The sequence below is a fragment of the Carcharodon carcharias genome, chromosome 11 (genome assembly GCF_017639515.1).
Source record: "Carcharodon carcharias isolate sCarCar2 chromosome 11, sCarCar2.pri, whole genome shotgun sequence".
NCBI classification, from domain to species: domain Eukaryota; kingdom Metazoa; phylum Chordata; class Chondrichthyes; order Lamniformes; family Lamnidae; genus Carcharodon; species Carcharodon carcharias.
In genome coordinates, this window is record NC_054477.1 from 74018221 (window position 1) to 74039033 (window position 20813).

General features: G+C 42.7%; 1 protein-coding gene across 1 annotated transcript in view; it reads right to left on the minus strand.

Moving 5' to 3' along the window:
* Positions 1-20813, minus strand: part of LOC121284322 (interleukin-18 receptor accessory protein-like) — a 67209-nt gene that overhangs the window by 19476 nt on the left and 26920 nt on the right. Inside the window, exons 6-8 of the mRNA XM_041199717.1 lie at positions 18971-19039; positions 16754-16871; positions 10729-10874 (exon numbers count right to left, since the gene is read on the minus strand). Of these exons, the coding sequence (XP_041055651.1) occupies positions 10729-10874; positions 16754-16871; positions 18971-19039 (333 nt within the window). The remainder of the gene's footprint in view (positions 1-10728; positions 10875-16753; positions 16872-18970; positions 19040-20813) is intronic.

Consider the following 20813-nt stretch of genomic DNA (forward strand, 5'->3'; position numbering starts at 1 on the left):
TTGTGGCTCAACCCTGTTCTTTTGATACCGGCAGGGTGGTGTCCTGCACCTGAGGCTCCACTGCTGCCTGCTGCCAAGTTGTTACTTTCCACTTTCTTTTGAGAAAAACTCCTTTTTAACCACAGTCCAATAAAAGTGTCAATCATCCAGACTTTTTAATATATCACCAGCTGAAACTGCAAGCACTTGAAACCTCTTTATCTTGTCTAAACAACCATTGTGAAATTGGCAGCATAGATCAGAGAGCCAGAGTTGTCAATCAAGCAATATATATTTTCCCTGGGGCTCAGGTGTTTCAACAGGCTAATGGGGTTCTGGGCTCTCAGCCAAGAATACATAACGATAAAGATAAAGAGATTTCATGTGATCACAGTTTCTGCTATTGATACTTTAAAGGGTCTGGATGTAGACACTTTTATCGAGCTATGGTAAAAAGGAATTTTTTTTAAGAAAGTGGAAAGTTATCAGTGAATGATGGTTTTTTGTTGAGCCTTTTTTACGTGTCCTTCTGTCACAATAGGGTTAATTGCTTATACGTAGCCTATGAATGAGTGTGGAAGTGCCATAGCTTTGCATGGTGGAGGCATGACGGGCCATAGGGGTTGTTTGGGGGCATGAGGCAGTATGGATGGGGCATGGGGAATGTGTGGGAGGTGAGGGATGAGGGCTGGAAGGCCTTTCTGTTTTTATTCAGCTGGCCTGACTGCAGCCCCCACATGCCCCTGCACCCCACAATGAAAACCCCGTTCTTTCAGGCACCTTTCCTGAGGTGGACGGTCCAAGCAAGAATTTTCCCAACTCCCACTACCCTCCTCAGGGATGAAAACCCAACTCAGGATGTTTCAGCTGCATTGCCCTGTCTTTGTTAGCAAAGTGAATTATTCATGCAGACTTCCAGGACAAAAGATTTGGTTTTAAAGTTAAAAGCTCATCTAAAAATCTACCGGGCATCTCAACTAACGTCCGTTGCCATAGAGGTGGGTATTTCAGAGTGGAGCCTTGCTTGGAATTCTGGGAAGTTGTTTGCAGGCTTTTCTAGAAGGTCTTTGGGATTGGAGCTGAAAGTACCCAAGTTGGTTGGTTAAATCCCTGAGTTCAGCAGGCAGAGAAAGAAAGAGTCTGCAAAGAGGTGAAAAGCAGTGGGCCAGAAGCAAAAAGGCTATCAGGAATCAGAGGCACTCCAAATAAGAGCTGTGACACTTTGGTTTGGTCCCAGGAAGTGATGGAGCTTTTAAGATCCTGATAAGACGTTTTGAGGCAAAATCATAAGGAAAAGGGGGAGGTTCAGTTGAAAATTTTAGTCTAATGGGATGTTTGGGATGAACCTTGACAAAAACTATCATGTTTTTCTTCAGATTTTCTTTCCAAATGCACATTCCAGAAGAAGATGGGTGACAGTCTAAGAACCTTGGGAAGTCTGACAATAGGTTGTCTTGCTAATTAATGAAAACTGACTGGCTGTGCTTTTCTTTATTTTCATTGTTATGCTTACTCTTACACTGAACTATTTTATTCCTGCTTGTTATATACCCTGGGCAAAAGCAGTTGAAAGGTGACATAATGTGAAACTATAATTTTGGCTTCCATTGACCAAATGTTTTATTGTATGAAATGTGTGAAAGGAACGAATGGTAAACAAGTAAACTTCAGCAGAAATCCAGCAATATGAAAACAGACAGCTTACTGTGTGGGAATTAGAAGATAGACATATTTGCAGGATATCAGAGGTTCAGATGTGCATAGGGCCAAGACAAAATAGTGAAGGACCCAAGAACACCATGTTTTCCTTGCTTTAGTCAGGCAATAGCATTGGAAAGTTTATGAGATGATAGGTGTCTAGTGTAAAAAGCCAGAAATCTTGCAAGTTTGACTTGGCTTGGATGGTTACGTAGTTCAATTATATCTTTTATAATTGGGCCATTCAAATAATAGTGGGGGCATGATTAAATTAAATTGGTCTTCATGGGCTTTGCTGTGTAAAGTGTCATGCCCATACAGTTACAGCTGCCGATTTATGGAAAATGAGCACTTTACTTTCTTAAAAGAACGTGGAGAACGGGCAATCTGTATTGAGACAAGGCGTAGTTGAGAGGGCAGGTGACCTTCTTTCTTGTCTGCCAGTATACAATGAAACTGCCCATGGCTGGATATTAACCTGCTTGTCTGGTCAGGACATTAAAATGCAAATGCCCGTTTAGGACATTCCATTGAAAAGACATTAAAATGCAGATATTTTCTGTGGATTTAACAGCTGATGTTGTCCAAATACCTACAGAATCTAGTTCACATTGCTTCCACAGACTTATTAGCTACAGAATGGAATTCCACAGAATGGGCGTGAGGAGAACCCATTCTATCACAGGGAGATGCAAACCCCTGTGTGTCAATGCTTCAGTCATCAGAGACCATTTGTACGAGCAATTGAGAAACAGATACTATGGTCACCTGACAGAAACCTGCAAATAAGGAATATTTGTCAATACACATTTGGAGAGCAGCCTTATGTCAGTCTGTCTGGGAGACAAAGAGGCTCAAAGGAAGGAGATCCCACCCAGCAAGGGAAGGACCCTGTCTACAATCCACTAACAGGCAGAGAAGTGGGGCTAGCCTTTTACCTTCCAATTTGAAGAGCCAAGCCAGATCTTTGCATGATGGCCCCTCGACTGTGGCAAATCCAGAAACGTGCTGCTGCAAGTAGTAAGCCACTATGAATTCATCATCAGAAACTTCCAACTTTCATTTCTTCAGTGATCCAAAAGGGAATTATCAGGCCTGCAACATTTCAAGCTTCAATCTCAAAAGACTCAAGCATGACAGTGAATTTTTGGACTTTTTAAAGGAATCTAAGTGCATGCCACCTCCTTTTGTAAACAACTTTGTGCGTATGTGTGTGTGTATCTTGTGGTGCGTGTGTGCTGTTGCAGATACATGGGGAGAATTTTCTGCCTGGCGGGTGGGCGGGCCTGACCCAATCTCCAGCGGGCGGGGAGCCGATCCCCGCCGGAGAAGCAGGCCCCGCCGCCATTTTATGTGGACAGGCCAATTAATGCCCGCCCAATGTGATGTCCGGCGGGAAGCGCTATGCACTTCCTGTGCGGGTGGGGGGGGATTCCCCAAAAGCGAGAGAGTGCTCTTTCGCGCATGTGCACAAAAGAGCACACATCTCCCTAAGGTTAAGTGCTGCCTCAGGGAGATCCTCCTGCCGGTGGATGAGGTTTCATGTTTTATCTATTAGCCGCCGGGGTTCCTGGCCTGCCCACCAACCTTAAGGTTGGACGGGCAGGTCCTTTAATTGTTTAAATGACCCGTCAATGGTCACTGACAGGTCGGCAGGCCTGCAGCTGATTTTGCTGCCGGCCCGCCTTCCTGAAAATTTAAATGGGGCGGGATGACGTTGGGGGTTCGGCCCGATGTTATCCTGCGTCATTTTACACGTCAGCAAGCGGGCCTCGCCCCCTGCTCACCGACAGCAAAATTCTGCCCCATGTGTTGAGAAATAAATATTTATTTTTTTTAAACTTACGAGAAGCCCTGCCTGTGTCTGTTCTTGACAGCCACAGCACTCAATGGGTTAAAACATATCTTTAAAATACATCTATTTGCGGTCAGTCAAGAGGTGGAAAAGGGGGAAATGATTCTACCACCTCTCCCCTGTCCGTAGCAGATGAAAGTATCATCCTGAGTACAGAAATTGTACAGGTATTTTGTGTTGCCTTGACTAATGCAATGTTACCTAGGGCACAACCAGGCAGCATTAATGTGGAGATCGCACTTCTACCCAGGGCATAATAATAATGCTGTGACACATTGTTACTACTGCTCAGATATTAGTACATGTAAAGACCTATACTGAATAAAATATAACCACTATCACCAATAAAGGTTATAACTTTGAATCAGTTCAGACCATGAGAATAAAGGGCAAATGCTTTAGTTGGCTCTGATAACCTGAATCCCAACAAAGGGCTATTCCCCACCATGGTCGACTCCGTGCGATGGCATTGAGAGCTCGGGCATGCAAGAAGGATCTGCCAGGGCGGGCTATTCTCACCACCAGCCAGGCTATATCTTGGTGCTTGTTTGAAAATTCTGGCAATGATGCATTCTGCCAAATAGCTCTGACAGTCTGCTTAGCAAACCATCTGACAGGATCCATTATTTCCTTTTCTAGCAGGGCTTCAAAGACACTATGTGGACCGGTGCCTGAGGAATTTGTGTTTAAAGGTGTTTTTCTGCACAAACTTTCCCAAGAGACAGGTGAGATGGCAAGGCCAACTGAACAGAATATATAAGGAAAAAGAACAAGCTTTCTCTTTCTATAATTTTTAATAAAAATATTCAGCAATATGTGTAAGAATGAATTGTTGTTTGCGAATTGTCACATTGTTGCTGAACTGTGAATGCGTGCACATAAAGCAGAGCTGAGGAACAGATATTTTCAGATATGTTCCAGCAAATTTAATGTCACTGAAGTCACATGATGCAATAAGCATTGTGTTTCCCTTAAAATGTTGTATGAGATTTTCATGGATTAACTTACTAAGAATTACTTTACTGATTAATTTGCTGGTATGTTATGAAAATATGATTTTGTCTTTAATAATGCAGTAATCTGAGTAAATTGTAAAGGTGCCTAACTAAAATAGTTTTAGAAATTCAGTGGTTTGAATAATTCTAAAACGAAAGCTGCATGTTTGAGCAGCCCTTGCTGTCAAAACAGGATGATCTTAAGGGGATGACTGTGACTGATAACTGAAGATTGTGAGTTGAATCAACAATTGCTATTCTTTGTAAAACATCGATAATGGGCTTGAACTTCCACAGAGTGGCAACTAAAGTTGGACTGCCACTCTGCTCCTACTTTCTTACTTGGAAATCTTCTCAATCCTGTCTCTCCTGACCTTCTAACTCAGGCCGGGCGACAACCTTTTAAAGGTCCAGCACTTTCAAGCCATAGAGAAGGTAGGTTATCAGGTAAGTGATTAGAATTTGGAGGGGGGGTTGGATACCGGGGAGGGGGAAGGGCAGTCTAGCGGGGGTGGTCAGGCAGTCGAAGGCGGCCGGGGATCGGACAGTCGGGGAACGGGTTGGACATTCAATGGGGGAGGTTGGACAGTCAGGCGTGGGGGCTGACAGTCATGGGGGGAGTCTCTGGTGGGGTTCAGGGATTGGGGGAAGTATGCGGGGGGTGGGCGGGGGGGAGGTGGAGTCTCTTGCGGGGGGCAGTTGGGGGTGGAGGGAATCCTCTGGGAATTCCCGGGGGGGCGGGGGGCGGCGAATCCTGTGGAGAGGGTCTCCTGGGCTCTGGGAGGAGTCCTCTAGGGACTTGGTGTAGGTCTGTATAATAGTTACCCAGAAACTAGAAGTGGTTCCAATTCTTCTAACTTTTTCTGGGTAACTATTGCAGTAACACAGTCGGAACCATCCGAACTTTGCGATTTAAATCACATTTTTGGATGGTTCCCAGTGCAGGGCCCATCGGGAGTTTGCACTTCTCAGGCAATTGTCATGTAATCCTTACCTGGGGACTTATGGGGGGTGCAGGGTTCCTCCAATGCATCTTTGGGGTAATCCCCAGAAACACTGCCCTGGAGCCCGGAAGTTACAGCCCAATCTAATTGTAGTTCTTGGTTCAGTCCAGCGAGGGGCAGGAAAAGCAGAATGTTTTTACAAAATGTTGAATATGAGAAGGAATTACCTTTATAAAATTGAGATCAAGATGTTTAGATTTGCTGTGTCAGCATGAAAACCAGAGTTTAAGCTGGTGTGGATTGGTCTTATTGGCTGGGATTTTCTGAGCTCAGTGGAGGCTGATTTTGAGGTGGTGTGCCGAAAATAAGCATAAAACCCTACTGGCACAGCTCCCACACTGTCCCACGTCTATCTTCATTGAGTTTCCCAGCAGCGGGCTAACAGGAGAATTGGCAACCACTCCACAAAGGCTGCAGCCAATTACTGCACCACTAAGGGGCTATTTCAAATGCAGATCACATTTTCCTGCTGTCAGTTAGCCCCTAGCATTGAGTTCGGAGGTTGTCAGCAACTTGGTGATGCTCTCCCACCGGCAGCCTCGGGCTATTGATGCCTTTTCTCACTGGCCCAGTGAATGAGCTGCAAAGATGAAATTACCGCAGCCCCAGTTGAAACCAATCCTGTGGAGAGGTAAATTCCTGTACAGACACTAATGTGTTAAACATTGCTGAGTGCCAGTAAGACGTTTGCTGTAACTCACTGCTATCAAGTTCAAATCCCTTGAAAATTTGAAAAGTGTTTCCTGGCAACACAGGCAGACTCATCCTTTGCAACAGCTGGGGCAGATATGTCCTCCCGAATCAAGATTTTCAAAACCCACCCGCGTCGTGATCAAACACTGCAGCCCTTTGAAAATCCTGGCCTTGGTGATAGTGGGCTGAAGGTCTAAGCATAGCCGATGCAGCCACATGTCAAAGGTAGCCATCAGGATGATGGCAACACTGGATAAGCTTTTCCCTCCTTTATTTGAGATTTGTACATCGTATCCTCGTGGGTATGGTCCACGGGCCTCAGAAGTGGGAAACAGGAGCCAGGTTTGTTTTTGAGTCAGAAACCTTCCTCTGCTTGGAAACTGATTGAAGTTAAGATTTTCACAGAGGAAAACCTTTAATTGGTATAGAAGTTAGATTCCTTCCCATACAGATTTGGTGGGGGTGGGAATGGAGGTGGATCAGATGAAGTGTGGCACTCATTTAGACACCCAACGGCAGCCATCATAAAGGCTGCTGGTTATCTTACGGTAGAAATCTATGCTTTATGCCAAAGTCTCCCTGTAGCAGAGGGAAGGAAGATGTCACAGGGAGGCCTCGCACCCAGGGCAGAACAGATCCTCAGTTCATCAATGCCATCCTGAATCTAATGCTGGAGGCCCTGAGTGAGAGGAGGGAGGTCCTATTCCCAGAGGATGGCAGGAGGAGGTTACCGTGACATGCAGCAGGGGCACCTTTCCATTCAGCATTATCTCTCTCCACCTCCTCATCCTTGGTGCACAGCTTGGCCCCTCCAAACCACATTTCCAGTGCCTGCAGGTATTCTGACTTGATGGGCAAGGGGACCAATGTTTGGTTGGCCCAGTTCCCAAAGAACATGACCTGGCCTTTTCTGTGATTTACTCTGGTTTCCAAGGCCAGTTTGAACTGGTCACAGATGCACATCAATCTGCAGGCCAACAGCAGATTCAAGGAGATTGGAACATCCTCCACATACAGGGAAGCCTTGATCTATCTGGGAACATCAACCTTCTTAAGCGTATGTTAGTTTGACCAGATTTTCAAAAGTTAAAACTGGGACACATTGAGAAACCTTGGTGGGGCGGTGGGGTGGTGGTGGTGGTGGGGGAGCGTCCATGATGATTGACATGTTGCGCGACCAATGGAAGGAGTTTGAGGTAGGGGCAGTTGAAGGTAGGATGTCATGTGATGACATCTCACAAAATATGTCCAGCCAGAGTTGGTAACCCTGTTAAGACACCCAATTATTGAAGACAGCAATGAACTGCATACTTTTATTTCAATTACATTTCTGCCTCATTTTCTTTAAAAAAACTGAACTAAGGATTTGCTTGTCACAAGATCCTAGCCAAAATTCTCTATTCCACTCTAAGTTTACTGTGCATTTCACAAAGGTAAGACCAATTTCTATTTAAAAGCCTTGCTTACTTTCATTTACACACTGGGTTCTAATAATAACAACAAAAATTGCTGGAAAAACTCAGCAGGTCTGACTGCATCTGTGGAGAGGAAGACAGAGTTAACATTTCGAGTCTGTATAACTCTTCGTCAGGACTAAAGAGAAATAGAAATGTGGTGAAATATAAACTGTTTAATGGGGGTGGGACAGGTGAAGCTGGATAGAGGGCCAGTGATAGGTGGAGGCAAAGGAGAGATTGCCAAAGATGTCATAAACAAAAGGTCAAAATGGTGTTGACGGTGGTGATATTAGCTAAAGGATGTGCTAATGGTGACATTAAGGGTAGAAAGCAGAATGAGCAAGTGACAGATGGCCCTAGTGGGGGTGGGGTGGGGGGAGGGGATCAAAATAGGCTAAAGGTGGAGATAAAACAATGGATGGAAATACATTTTTTAAATAATAATAGAAATAGGTGGGAAAAGAAAAATATAAACAAAATAAAAATATATAATAATTATTAGAAAAACCGGAGGTTTTCCGCCCATGGTGGTTGACAGGGCCCTCAGCCGTGTCCAACCCATCTCCCATGCATTCGCCCTCACATCTTCCTCTTCCTCCCAGAACCATGATCGGGTCCCCCTTGTCTTCACTTAGCACCCCACCCGCCTCTGCATTCAGAGGATCATCCTCCACCATTTCCGCCAACTTCAGCATGATGCCACCACCAAACACAGCTTCCCTTCACCCCCCCTGTTGACATTCCATAGGGACTGTTCACTCCGGGACACCCTAGTCCACTCCTCCATCACCTCCTACACCTCAATCCTGTCCCAAGGTACCTTCCCATGCAACAACAGAAGGTGCAATACCTGCCCCTTTACTAACCCCTCCTCACCGTCCAAGGGCCCAAACACTCCTTTCAAGTGAAGCAGCATTTCACTTGCACTTCCCTCAACTTAGTTTACTGCATTCACTGCTCCCAATGCATCTCCTCCACATTGGAGAGACCAAACGCAGACTGGGTGACCGGTTTGCGAACACCTTCGGTCTGTCCACAAGCATGACCCAGACCTTCCTGTCACTTGACATTTCAGCACATCACCCTGCTCTCATGCCCACATGTCCGTCCTTGGCCTGCTGCAATTTTCCAGTGAAGCTCAACGCAAACTGGAGGAACAGCACCTCATCTTCCGATTAGGCACTTTACAGCCTTCCAGACTTGACACTGAGTTCAACAACTTCAGATCATGACCTCTCTCTTCCATCTTCTCCCCCTTTTTGATCGCCTTTTTTTCTAATAATTATTATATATATTTTTATATATATTTCTTTTCCCGCATATTTCTATTATTATTTTAAAAATTTATTTACATCCATTGTTTTATCTCCACCTTTTAGCCCATTTCGATCCCTTCCCCCTACCCCACACCCACCAGGGCCATCTGTCACTTGCTCATCCTATTTTCTACCCTTAATGTCATAATTAGAATATTCTTTAGCTAATATCACCACCGTCAACACCTCTTTGTGCTTTTGTCTATCGCATCTTTGGCAATCTCTCCTTTGCCTCCACCTGTCACTGGCCCTCTATCGAACTCTACCTGTCCCACCTCCCTCAAACACCTGATATTTCACCTCATTTCTATTTTTCTTTAGTTCTGTTGAAGAGTCATACGGACTCGAAATGTTAAGTGTATTCCTCTCCGTAGATGCTGTCAGAGCTGCTGAGTTTTTCCAGTTATTTTTGTTTTTGTGCCTGTTCAAACTGGACTGGTGCAGCACACGCTCCAATGGCTCTGGTTCATTTTGCACCGATCCCTGCTCCCCATATAATTCACACAGAAAGAGACTACATTTATTGAAAAACTTCCAATAAAACCAACTTATCTCATCTGATCATAGACCAATGTATATTCCATATATATTAAATCCTGATTATTAAAAATACGGCCACCAATAAATTCCAGCCCCTTGGCGCAGTATTTTTTTTATTATTTGCAGACTTTAAAAAAAAAGACCTCGATATATTTGATCAGTTTTTGGTTGATCCAGGGAGAAGTGGCCAACCTAGTTCTGGGCAAGACCTGCATTGCAAGAACTTTTTTTTTAAATTCATGAAAATAATAAATCATTTATTTTTGTTTTGTAAAATCCTTTCTGACCCAGGTAAGGGCTGGTGGGCCATTTCTGATGCATTTGCCTGTTTCACTGAGAAATGAGTGATAGGATATGGACAGAAACAATGACTTGCCGTTACAATTAGTACCAAGGCATCAAGTATTCCCTTGGGGTCAGTGTTATCAATTTCTCCCAAAAGTGAATCCTATGCCACGGTCTGTGCACCACGGCGGAGTGCTGAAGATAAGTGAGAGGGCGGGAAGGTAGCTTCATGGTGCCTCTAGCCTTTCAACATCATGCACAACAACCTGAGAGACAGCTGGACAGTCCCTCACTTCAGTCTCATTTGAAGGGAAAGGTCGCTTTAATGTGCTTCTGCAAGGTGAAGGTAATGCTGCCAGAAAGTATTCTCTCATCTCTCTAAAATCCCCATTCCCAAGTTGTAGCGCAGCACGAGAAGGGTTTTTTGGGTCGGCCAACATTAAGTGGAATTTGAGGTTAACGGGGAGGGGACTCAGCTGAAAACCCAGACATTTGAGCAATTTGGAGAAAACTGCTGGGACACCGGACGTTTAGTGAAAATGTCAAGGCAAAAATGGGACATCACTCTATCTCACATCCTTTCTAACAGACTTGGCAAAATGCTCAACTCAACACTTGAACAACACAGAGGAGTGAGGCCAGCCTTGCCTTACTCGAGATTTGATCGGAAAGCTTTCTGATTCCCACCTGCCAATTAAAACTGTGTGTATGTGCGCATAGATTGTAGATGTATGACTTTCTTTTCATGGATCTAGTTGCTTTGGTCTCATGTCGTGACAAATGTATTGCCTTGTCTCATCCCATTTCAGTAAATGAAGGATTTCTCTGAAACTATAATAAATTCTTATTTTGTAGTTTCCTCAAACACGTGACTCTGGAAGTATTCGCTGTCTCTTCGTTTCTTACCTTTCTCTTTGAGTCTGAGCACACCAGATGAATTTCCCTGGGAATTCTGGGAGAAGCATGTGAAGTTGGTACTAAAGTCTTGTTCTGTAACTTTACTCAGATATGCTGTTCGAGTTAATGTAAATCCATCTATTGTTTTTGCCTCCCTAAAGAGGATAAATGAGAACTAGTTTAATTTGCTTAAAGAAAAACAGGTGCATGTAATGTTACCCCAACATAGCAAAAACAATTAGACTGATCAGTGGAGCTTTTTTGACCCTAGTTTTTACACTAATATTCTAAAATCTGAGTAGGGTTAATTAGCATTAACAAAATATGCTAAAACTGTACTGTACAATATTGTACTGTATGAAATTGCTTTGCCTATGATTTTAACCGAATCATTATTTTAAATGCTTTAAAACCTTTAATAAAATAGCATTTACAGTAAAATCATATGAATGCATTAGTTTCCTCGTTAGTATTAATGCATAGCACAATTTCAATTCCAGTCAATTTTGAATATGATCTGCAGTAGCCTTGCTCATAGTAACTAAGTGGAAATGTGGTCTTGTTACCGGTAAGACGCAATGGAACAGATTTTCCTCTTAGTGTTTTTGGCCATATCATGCCACTTGGCAACAACAAAGTAAAGGTCAGGCAAACTGTAATGCAGTTTGCTTGATGATTATTTGTTTAAGTACTTAATCCAAAATGTCCAAATGCAATAAAAGCAAAATATGTCCCAATATTTTAATAGGGCTGCAGTAACTGCATAATATTCATATTTTTAAAATGGCTTATATGAGTGTTAATGATACGTTCAGGCTTGAATACCATGATTAAGTGCAAAGGCCAGAAGTAGGTTGAGTGAGGCTGCAGGAACTACATGTAGCAGCACTGGGGAGTGAGTTAGGCACATTGACGGATAATATTCGGAAGATGGTCCTGGGGTCTGGGAATATTGTGAGCAGGTTATGGGTGGTCCACAATGGGGGTTCCAATATGGTCTGAAAGAACTAGGAGAAGATGTGGCATCACTGGGATTCGAGCGCAGGATTCTAGTGGGAGTATGGGGTGTTAGATATGGGATTGTTGGGGAGAATCTTAGCATGGTCCTGAAGTTTGCAAGTACTGAATAGGACTGTTGGAGTTTGGAAGCTGTGGAAAGATGTAGTTGGGAGTATAGGGCTGATAGTGATGGGTATGAAATTATTGGGCACTAAAATAAAAACAGAATACTCTGGATACTGGAGATCTGAAATAAAAACAGTGCTGGAAAACTTCAGCTAGACTGACTCTTCTTTGGAACAATGTAGAAGAAGTTTGAAATGTTAACTCTGTTTCTCACTCCACAAATGTTTCTAGACCAGCTGAGTTTTTCCAGCACTTTCTGTTTTTATTATGGGATTATTGGGAATGGATTGATAGGAGTAGAAGATAAGTCCCCAGGATGTAGGAGCACAAGTGGAAGAGATATGGGGTGTAGCAGTGATGGGAGGGTGGTTGTGACAAAAAGTACATTTCTATTTTGGATTCTTTGGCCAGAAGTTAACCAGCCTCTGGGCAGCAGACTGAAATCCGGGAGGCCAGTAAGACAATGGGGAACCAAGTTGGAACAGGATCCCAAAGCCACACCTCCACCAGGCCATTTTCCTAATGACTGCAATGCAGATCGGCTGCTCACTCCAAGGCAGAAAACAGCCAATTTGCCGAATTAAAGGCCCTATTAAGGACCATTAACAGGGCAGCCTGCATTTTGTCAATGGTAGGGTGATCTTCCTGTCATGAAGGGAAGCCACAAGCTTAATGGGGGTGGCCTCCCTCAGCAGTCCAGAGGGCCATTGAAGGCAGAATCTTCAAAGCACAAAGCTGAGACTATGGGCAGGGGAGGCAGTCCCTTCTGCCTGAACAATCTTCCCGAAGGGTCCTTCCCACTGACCCTCAACCCTGTGAATTTTTTCTTTTTTCCCTTATCTCATTAATCTTCTGTGGTTTCATGCCTGCAACCACCTCTCCTAATGGCACTGCTGAGGTGACAGACCTGGTAGCATCAGGAGCTTGCCCGCCATCTTTAATTGGACAGGAGCTCTGTTGTCTACTTGTGGTAAGATTGCCAAGCTGGTCCTGCTGGCGGGCAAGTGTAAGTTCAGGAGCTGCCTTTTGCCCTAACATCAACGTACCAATTCCACTCATAAAAATTCACCCTTATGGCTAGAATTAATTTACATAAGGAGTTAAAATCATAAAGGTTTGCCAGCTATTCCTCAACCATAAAAAGCCATAAACTTAGGGAACAGACAAACTGATTACAGAGATTTCACAACGTTTGAGTTTCTATTGCAAGCACCATGGGTGCCTAAGATGTAAAATCATGAAAATGGCCAGAACCAATTAGGTCCAATTTTAATTCTGTGCAAGTGAATGGGTTTGAGTGAGTTAAAAACTCACCCAAAAATTGTTTTTGATCTTAGACTGCCTTATGATTATCAAAGATTGACTATCTATTCAAAACAGGTGGGTGGATATTGATCTAATGTTATCAGAAGAGATGCAGTCACCTATTGACATTTTTAAGAAGAATTGGTGTTGTATAAGAAGCCCATATTATCAGTGGACCGATTCGCATGTGACAAATTTTTCCATTTTAGCTAATTCAAAAGAAGAGGGCAGCAAAATTTGGCACTGTAGCCCATGGTTTCAGCACTACATTGCTGCTTTGGTTCCAAAATAAAATCCATATTTTGCATGTAAATTTGCATTGCAGCCTACGCAGGACAGCATTTTGGGGAGGTTGGTAGCACAGACATTACAAACATGCATCAGAATGATGTAGATTGGATAGATCAGCATGCACCTCTGGTTTGAAGATCGGTCTGCCATTTTCAACCTCCTTGCTCCAGCTACACCCTCTCTTAAACACATAGCTGAACATAGAATAGAAACAAAAAATGCTAGAAAAACTCAGCAAGTCTGGCAGCATCTATAGAGAAAGAAACAGAGTTAACATTTCAAGTCCATATGACTCTTCTTCTCTGTAGAGCTCTGGAAAAGAATCATACAGACTCGAAACATTACATCTATTTCTCTCCCCACAGATGCTGAGGACCTGCTGAGTTTTTCCAGCATTTTTTTGTTTTTATTTCAGATTTCCAGCATCCATAGTATTTTGCTTTTATCTAGCTGAACATGGGTTCAGCATCAGGAAGCATCCCCTGCCTCCACTAACTCCACTACCAACAGCAATATTTAAACTGTGATCACTCTTGAGTTAGTGGCTAACTAATTTCTCCTGGCTCTGTCTTAGTTTTTAGAAATGCTTGGAGTTTTCATATTTGCTTAAAATTGTTAAAGTCGATAGTGGGTGCTGCGGTATATGGAGAGGGCCTTGGTTTTGACTTCAGGGGTTCTAGTTAGATTGCCTGCTCCTAGTTATGGATGCTGTAGTTTCCATCCTGCATTCATAATATGGCCAAGGTTGATTATCAGCCTGCATATCCTTCTAATACGTATTTGGTAGGTGGTAAGGGTGGGAGAGTCTCTTGGTCAGCCAGAACCTGCAGAAAGCAATGGAAAATCAGCGTACTACATTGCCAAGGAAAACCATGGGCTAACACATGGAAGTCCATGGTCACCAATGCCCCCTTAGGGCATGGTATTGGAAGAGAGTTTCCATCCACCTTGGCTTGCAGCATGAGGGAGAAATGGAGCAGAAACAGCACAGAGGAGGACAAGCTGCTCACAGACGGTGTAGGAGCGAGAGGAGAGCTCTCAACAGAGGTCTTATCCACCCAGGGTCTTCTGAGAGCATTTCTCTTACAATGTGCGACCAAGCTCAGTACATCATGCAGGCGAATTCCTGCTATCTTGCAGCAAACATGAAATATTTATTTTGTGTCAGCCTGTTGGTCCTTCAATCTTTCAGCCACGATATCAAACAAAAGGGTGGCTCCAAGGCAGCAAAGACGTTGACCACCTGAATTAGGACTCTGCTGCACAACCCAACCACACGTAGCCACCATGAGTGCAATGAGAGCCATGCTGCTGCACAAAACATCATTATGCATACCATTGATGTGCTGAAGCAAAGGTTCCACTCTGCAGTATTCACCAGAGCGGGGGTACCAAATTATCATGATCTGCTGTATTCTGCATAACCTGAGCATCATGAGAGCACAGCCCTTGTCACCAGGTCACGATGAGAGCTCAGGATCTGGAGGAAGGGGGAGTAAAGAGGAAGGACAGAGGCAGCTAACATGTTCCCTTTCTGGTTGGACTGTCTGTGATCATCTCAGTCAAGTAATGTTTCACTGAACACAACCCAAAATCCCCATTGTCCAATTGTCCCACACACTGGATCATGGTTGTGGTCCACATGTATTGTCATGGAGTTGGTTACCATTTAAACTCTGGAAAAATGGGCTCCAAGCTCTGCAAAATTCGACCCAGAGTACTTCATGTACCTTGATAGTAATAGAGGCTTTCTGGCCAGCTTGCCAATGCACCAAACATTTCATTGTGCATGCCCATCAGCCACCTGCTGTACGCTGTCTCATCAATGTCCTAATCTTAAACATCTGCGACAGAACTCATGTGTGACCTCGCCCTCTGGGTAGCTGGCACCAACTCTACCCTTTCCCCTTGTCTTGGCTGCAACCACTCATGCCCAGTAACTCACCATGTGCATATTCTACCTCAATGCTGCCCTTTAAAGTTTGTGCAATGCCGATATCTGAAGTGGCAGTTGCAAGTCTGGGATTGAATGACAATGTTTCTTCATCATCAGTCTCTTGCTCCTTGTGCAACTCTTGTGCCTTCACTAGTTCTTAATCATGCTTGGGCATTTAAAGGAAAAAGGCACAAGGCTAGGGTTCGGTTGAGAGAAGGGTGCATGGTTACATGGAAATCTGCAGCTTTTATATTACAAGGCACTGTGCAATGAGGGGAAAATGGATTCTGACAAGGTGGATTGGCTACAGCCTCAGTCATGGCTGCTCCAATGATGGTGACCACTGTCTCCTCAATGGGGGTGGGAACAAGCAGCCATGTTTATCCTCCATTGATTAGATGCTGCTGCCTCCAATTATGCAACACCTTGTCCTGCAAGAGAGTGGGAGGTATGTCAGTGAGTGTGCTGTAATGTGTTTGGGTGATGTGCCTTTCATGGTTGAATAGTTGGCAGTGCGTACAAGCTGTGAGATTTGAGTATGAGACTTGCAACAGTGCTAAGTGAGATGAGGCAATGCATGTGAGGTATGAGTCATGGATTATAGAGATTGTTGTTGTGTGAATAAAGAGTGAGCTGGTGAATGGAGCAGTATGAGGTTCATGGTTCATTTGAAGTTGCATTTATGTGAGGTCATTAAAACACTACAACAGGTCCTCAGGGGTAGATTGCTGATATTGCTGATATTCAATTGTCATTGAAAGCAATGGCAATCTGCTCCCACTGTCTTCTCAGAATTTGTTTGGAGGGCCATTAATCTCCCTGTGGGCAGAAGAACCCTCTCCTCCTGTCCACCTCCTGCATCAAGACTTCCGGTATTGCATTAGAGAACCTTGGAGCATGTTCACAGCCCTGGTGCACTATTTGCACAGTTCTTGCACTGCTCGTAAACTCTTCCCCAACCACTTCCAGTGCCTTCTGCAACCTAAATGCGCATCTCTTTTAAAAGGTCCAGGCTGTCTTTAAATGTGCACACTAGCTTTAAGTGGTGCTAGGCTCGCAAATATTTGGACCCACTGCTTTGGTGTGCAGGCACTCAGCAACACAGTTAATGCTGTGTTATTGTCATTATATTGAGAAGGAAGCACAATGTTTGCATGATGGCTGCATCACAAAGAATGGCCATGGGTTAACCGCATATTGCAATCTCCGAACACTTGATCATGCTTTATTGAATTTTTCATCGAAAGTCTCTGGGCTTTCAAGAGCTAAATCTGAATGGAGTGAGCTAAGAATAATTCTTTTGACAGTTTTCACCCAATTAACTTATGATATAGATAATCAAAAGACACAGCCTGGCTCTCAGTGGCTAATACTTACCGATCTTCATCCTGCTGGTGTCTCATATTTTCTTTCCCATTTATTAACCATTTGATTACAGGATAAAATTTTCTTTCATAACCAAAATAAACGTTGCATGTTAACTGTATGGATTGTCCTAAAGTGAAATGTGTAAATTGTTAGAAATGGTGTATATAGTGAAAAATACTAAATTAACTCTTGTTACTCAAAAAGACTTTGTTTTTCTCAATAATAGGGGTCAAACTGGCTCATGGGCTTGCCTGTATAGTTAATACAGCATGCTAGACAGCCTCTATTTTTCAAAACTTTGCCACGTGAGCTTGGCCTGTGGCACACTTGGCTGCAAAATGCAACATTTGACAAGGCAGCAGCTATTAAAAGGTTACCGTCAGCCATGTAAAGGGAAGTTGTGGTGAGGACACAAAATTATCTCCTTTAATGCTGAATAGTTGAAGATCCTGTTGCAGGAGGTGTGTCCCACTTTGTATTTATGTCCTTTAAAAGCATAAGTGCATGCTGCATTGTGGAATGATGCTGACTGAGCCCATGAAATCACCCAGGTCCCCTGCATCTGGCTGCAAATGAGGAAGAAGTTTACTTGTTTTTGGAGAAAGGCAAAGGTGACTATACTCCTCACTGTTGCACACATTCTTGTGAGGTTCATCAAAGATAGCAAATTCTAAATTGGAAATAATTGTGCTTGTACATTTTCAAGCTTTCTATATGATTTTTGACTTCAAAGCTGTATACCTCTCTGACTTTACTGCAAAGAGCATTGAATATAAAAGGAGCAAACTATACAGGGTGTTGGTGAGACACACCTAAAGCACCATGGACAGTTTTGGTCTCCTTACTTAAGGGGGACTATACTGGCTTCAGAAGCAGTTCAGAGAAGGTTCACTTGGCTGATTCCTGGGATGAAGGGGTTGTCTCTTGAGGAAAGTTTGAGCAGGTTGGGCCTATACTCTTTGGAGTTTAGAAAAATGTGAGTTGACCTTGTTGAAACATATACGATTCTGACGGGGCTTGACAGGACCAATGCTGAGAAAATGCTTCCCCCTTGGGGAAAATCTAGAACTAGGGGACTCGGTTTAAAAATAAGGGGTTCGCATTTAAGACTGTGATGAAGATGGTTGTTGGCCTTTGAAATTCTCTTCCCCAGGCAGCAATGGAGGCTGGGTCATTGTATATGTTCAAGGTTATGTTAAACGGATTTTTGATCTACAAGGGAGCCTAGGGATATTTTCTTTGAAGAGTCATATTCGACTCAAAACATTAACTCTGTTTCTCTCTCCACAAATGCTGCTAGACCTGCTGGGTATTTCCGACAATCTGTTTTTAATACCCTGTCTATTTGGAACTCCTATTCAAAAGATACTGATAATGATGGTGTTGCTGCTTGCAAACAAACACAGCACCTACCATTTGCTTAATACAAGTGTAGCATTTGTTAGCTCCTCAAAAACTTCCTTCCTTTATTTCAGAACCTATCAAGGAATACCAATGCATAGTATCTTTTCAGTATCTTTTACATACTTACAACAACCAAAAATGTTAAAGGAAAGCATTAGCAACAAAAAAAAGGTGAGAGTTCAAGGCAAGAACAACTAATGCTTTGGGCAAAATACAGCAACACTGTCCAATTAAAATTAGCTTCTCCATCAACCATAATATGCATGCACCATTAAGGAGCTCATTTCAGCAGAAAAGGCCTCAGGATCCCAAAAGCATGGGATGGGTGAACAATATATGGTGGAAGGTCACTCATCTGCAGGGGATTTCCAGAGAGGCGCCACCGTAGAATAAATAATTCACATAGCTTGCACATAGCAGTGATAAAGCCTCATTCTTGCCTTGGCTAAAAATTGCCAGTTTGAAAATAGACTCATAAATTGGATGCCTACGGCCATGGGCTGAGATCTGATCACTGGCCTGTACTTATTAGATTTTGCACAACTTGCACTACTGTGGAAACTTGGGACAACGATGTTCAGCAATCAGACCACACAATTTCTTGGTGCTGAGGGCTGGAATATATAGAGGGAAATCTGTGATCAGTCATTCCAGTGGGGAGCAACACTCAAAGGGAAGTCATTTCAGGAAATCATGAGGATTCACTAGTTTTACAAGGTGAGCTCACTGTGAATACCACACCTCACTGGCAATGTCAGATTGCAGAATTTAAAACATTATGCATATTTACTTCAATACAGATGCAAATTTGTTCTGACTTACCAAGCTCTACTTCAATTGTTTGTACTCCATGAGGGTGAATAACAGTTGGAGTTTGTCTTGTGTCAGCAGCTGAAATGAATAATAACATTGCATTCACAAATTGTCAGATGTCATGGTTCAACAGGCTGTTTTGTGCTTCATAGGTTTAAACTTTTTGTTACAATTTAAGATGCCTTTGAAATATCAGAACAATATCAATGAAATGCCAGAAATCAAAAGGAATGGAAACAACGCTGAAATTCTCTCCAAAGCCCATATCCTTAAATAGTTTAATTCTTTTGTGTTCTTTGATTTGCAAATTATGTTATTCATCTCACTGTAAAATATAAAGTCAAATGTGTTCTTTGAGGCTATGTGATACTGAGACACACAACTAAAGTAAATGCAGCCCTGTTAAACTGGAACATTTGTTCCAGATTTTCTAAGCTTTGCCTTCCAATCTTCTGGTAAATGTAAACCAAGCGATAGAGATCTCTTCAGAGTCCACACTGTATTTTTGGCTGAGGCAAAATTATTATTATTAGGGGCAAATATTCAAATTTCCCTGGCCAGACTTTCACAGTAAATTAACATAAGTAAAAGATAAAAAATCAAAACTAAAAATACTCAGAAAAACTCAGCAGGTCTGGCAGCATCTGCAGAGAGGAGACAGTTAACGTTTTGAGTCCATATGACTGTTCAACTGCTGAGTTTTTCTAGGTATTTTTATTTTTGTTTTGGAGTTCTAGCATCTGCAGTTTTTTGCTTTTATCTTAATAAGTAAAAGATACCTGCATCTGTTATAAAGTTCAGCACTTGCATTGCAGAGATGCATTTATGTGCAGAATATATTTTTTATACCGTTAAACAATCTAGTTGAGAAGGATTTGAACTGCATTGGCAGAAAAAATAGGCAACTTTCTGGTGTGGTGGAAAGCTCTGAGATATGTTGTTCATTTTGGGCAGATATTTTTCAGCTTTTGGAAGAAAATGATGCAATTTTAGTTTTACCTCCTTTCAGCACCCTTTCTTCATTCTTGGTAAACTGATTTATGGTTTCATCACAACCATTACATTATTTTCCTTTCTGAGAGTGCAATAATGCACGTGCCACCTTCTATGAACTCATCATACCTTCTTCCATCAGATGGGACGCAGTTAGAAGGTGTCTACCCCGTCCCCAACATTCCAATGTTCAATCATTTAACTTTCACATATTAAAACATATGCAAGTAAATTTTCCCTTCATCGAGGGTTGCCAATTCTGCTTCAACATGTCTCTGGGGATTTGATATGGGACATTTGATCATAAGGCAGTCAATCATATGACACCACCCAAGTGATGCTTAATCATATGACATTTGATCACATGATATTTCTCCACTGTTTGCAAATTTTACCGTATTTACTTTAGTTGTGTGCCTCAGTATCACCTAGCCCCAAATAAAATATTTGACTTTTATGTTTTACAGTGAGATGAATAACTTAATTTACAAATCAAAGAACACAAAAGAATCAAGGTTTTTAAGTATGTTTCATATTGAAATAAAAATCACTGGTACATGTCTGATGTTTCTACAGTGTCAACTGCAATGAGAAACACCAAGTAAATACCCATAATTCAACAAAAACATAACTGATCTAAATAACTTCAAAACTTGTACAGCTTTATGACTTTTCACACAGCAAGTTATAAGAATAATATTCCGTTCACTGGCTCCCATATCCCACCACTGGAGATCAGTTCTCAGTGAGAAGCATCAAAGCTGTCCAACTCCAAGAAGAAAATTAATTATCCAAGAGCCAACATGAATTCTCCCTTCTCTGGTTTGTGTTTCTCAATCTGCCTCACCGTTTGTGTTTC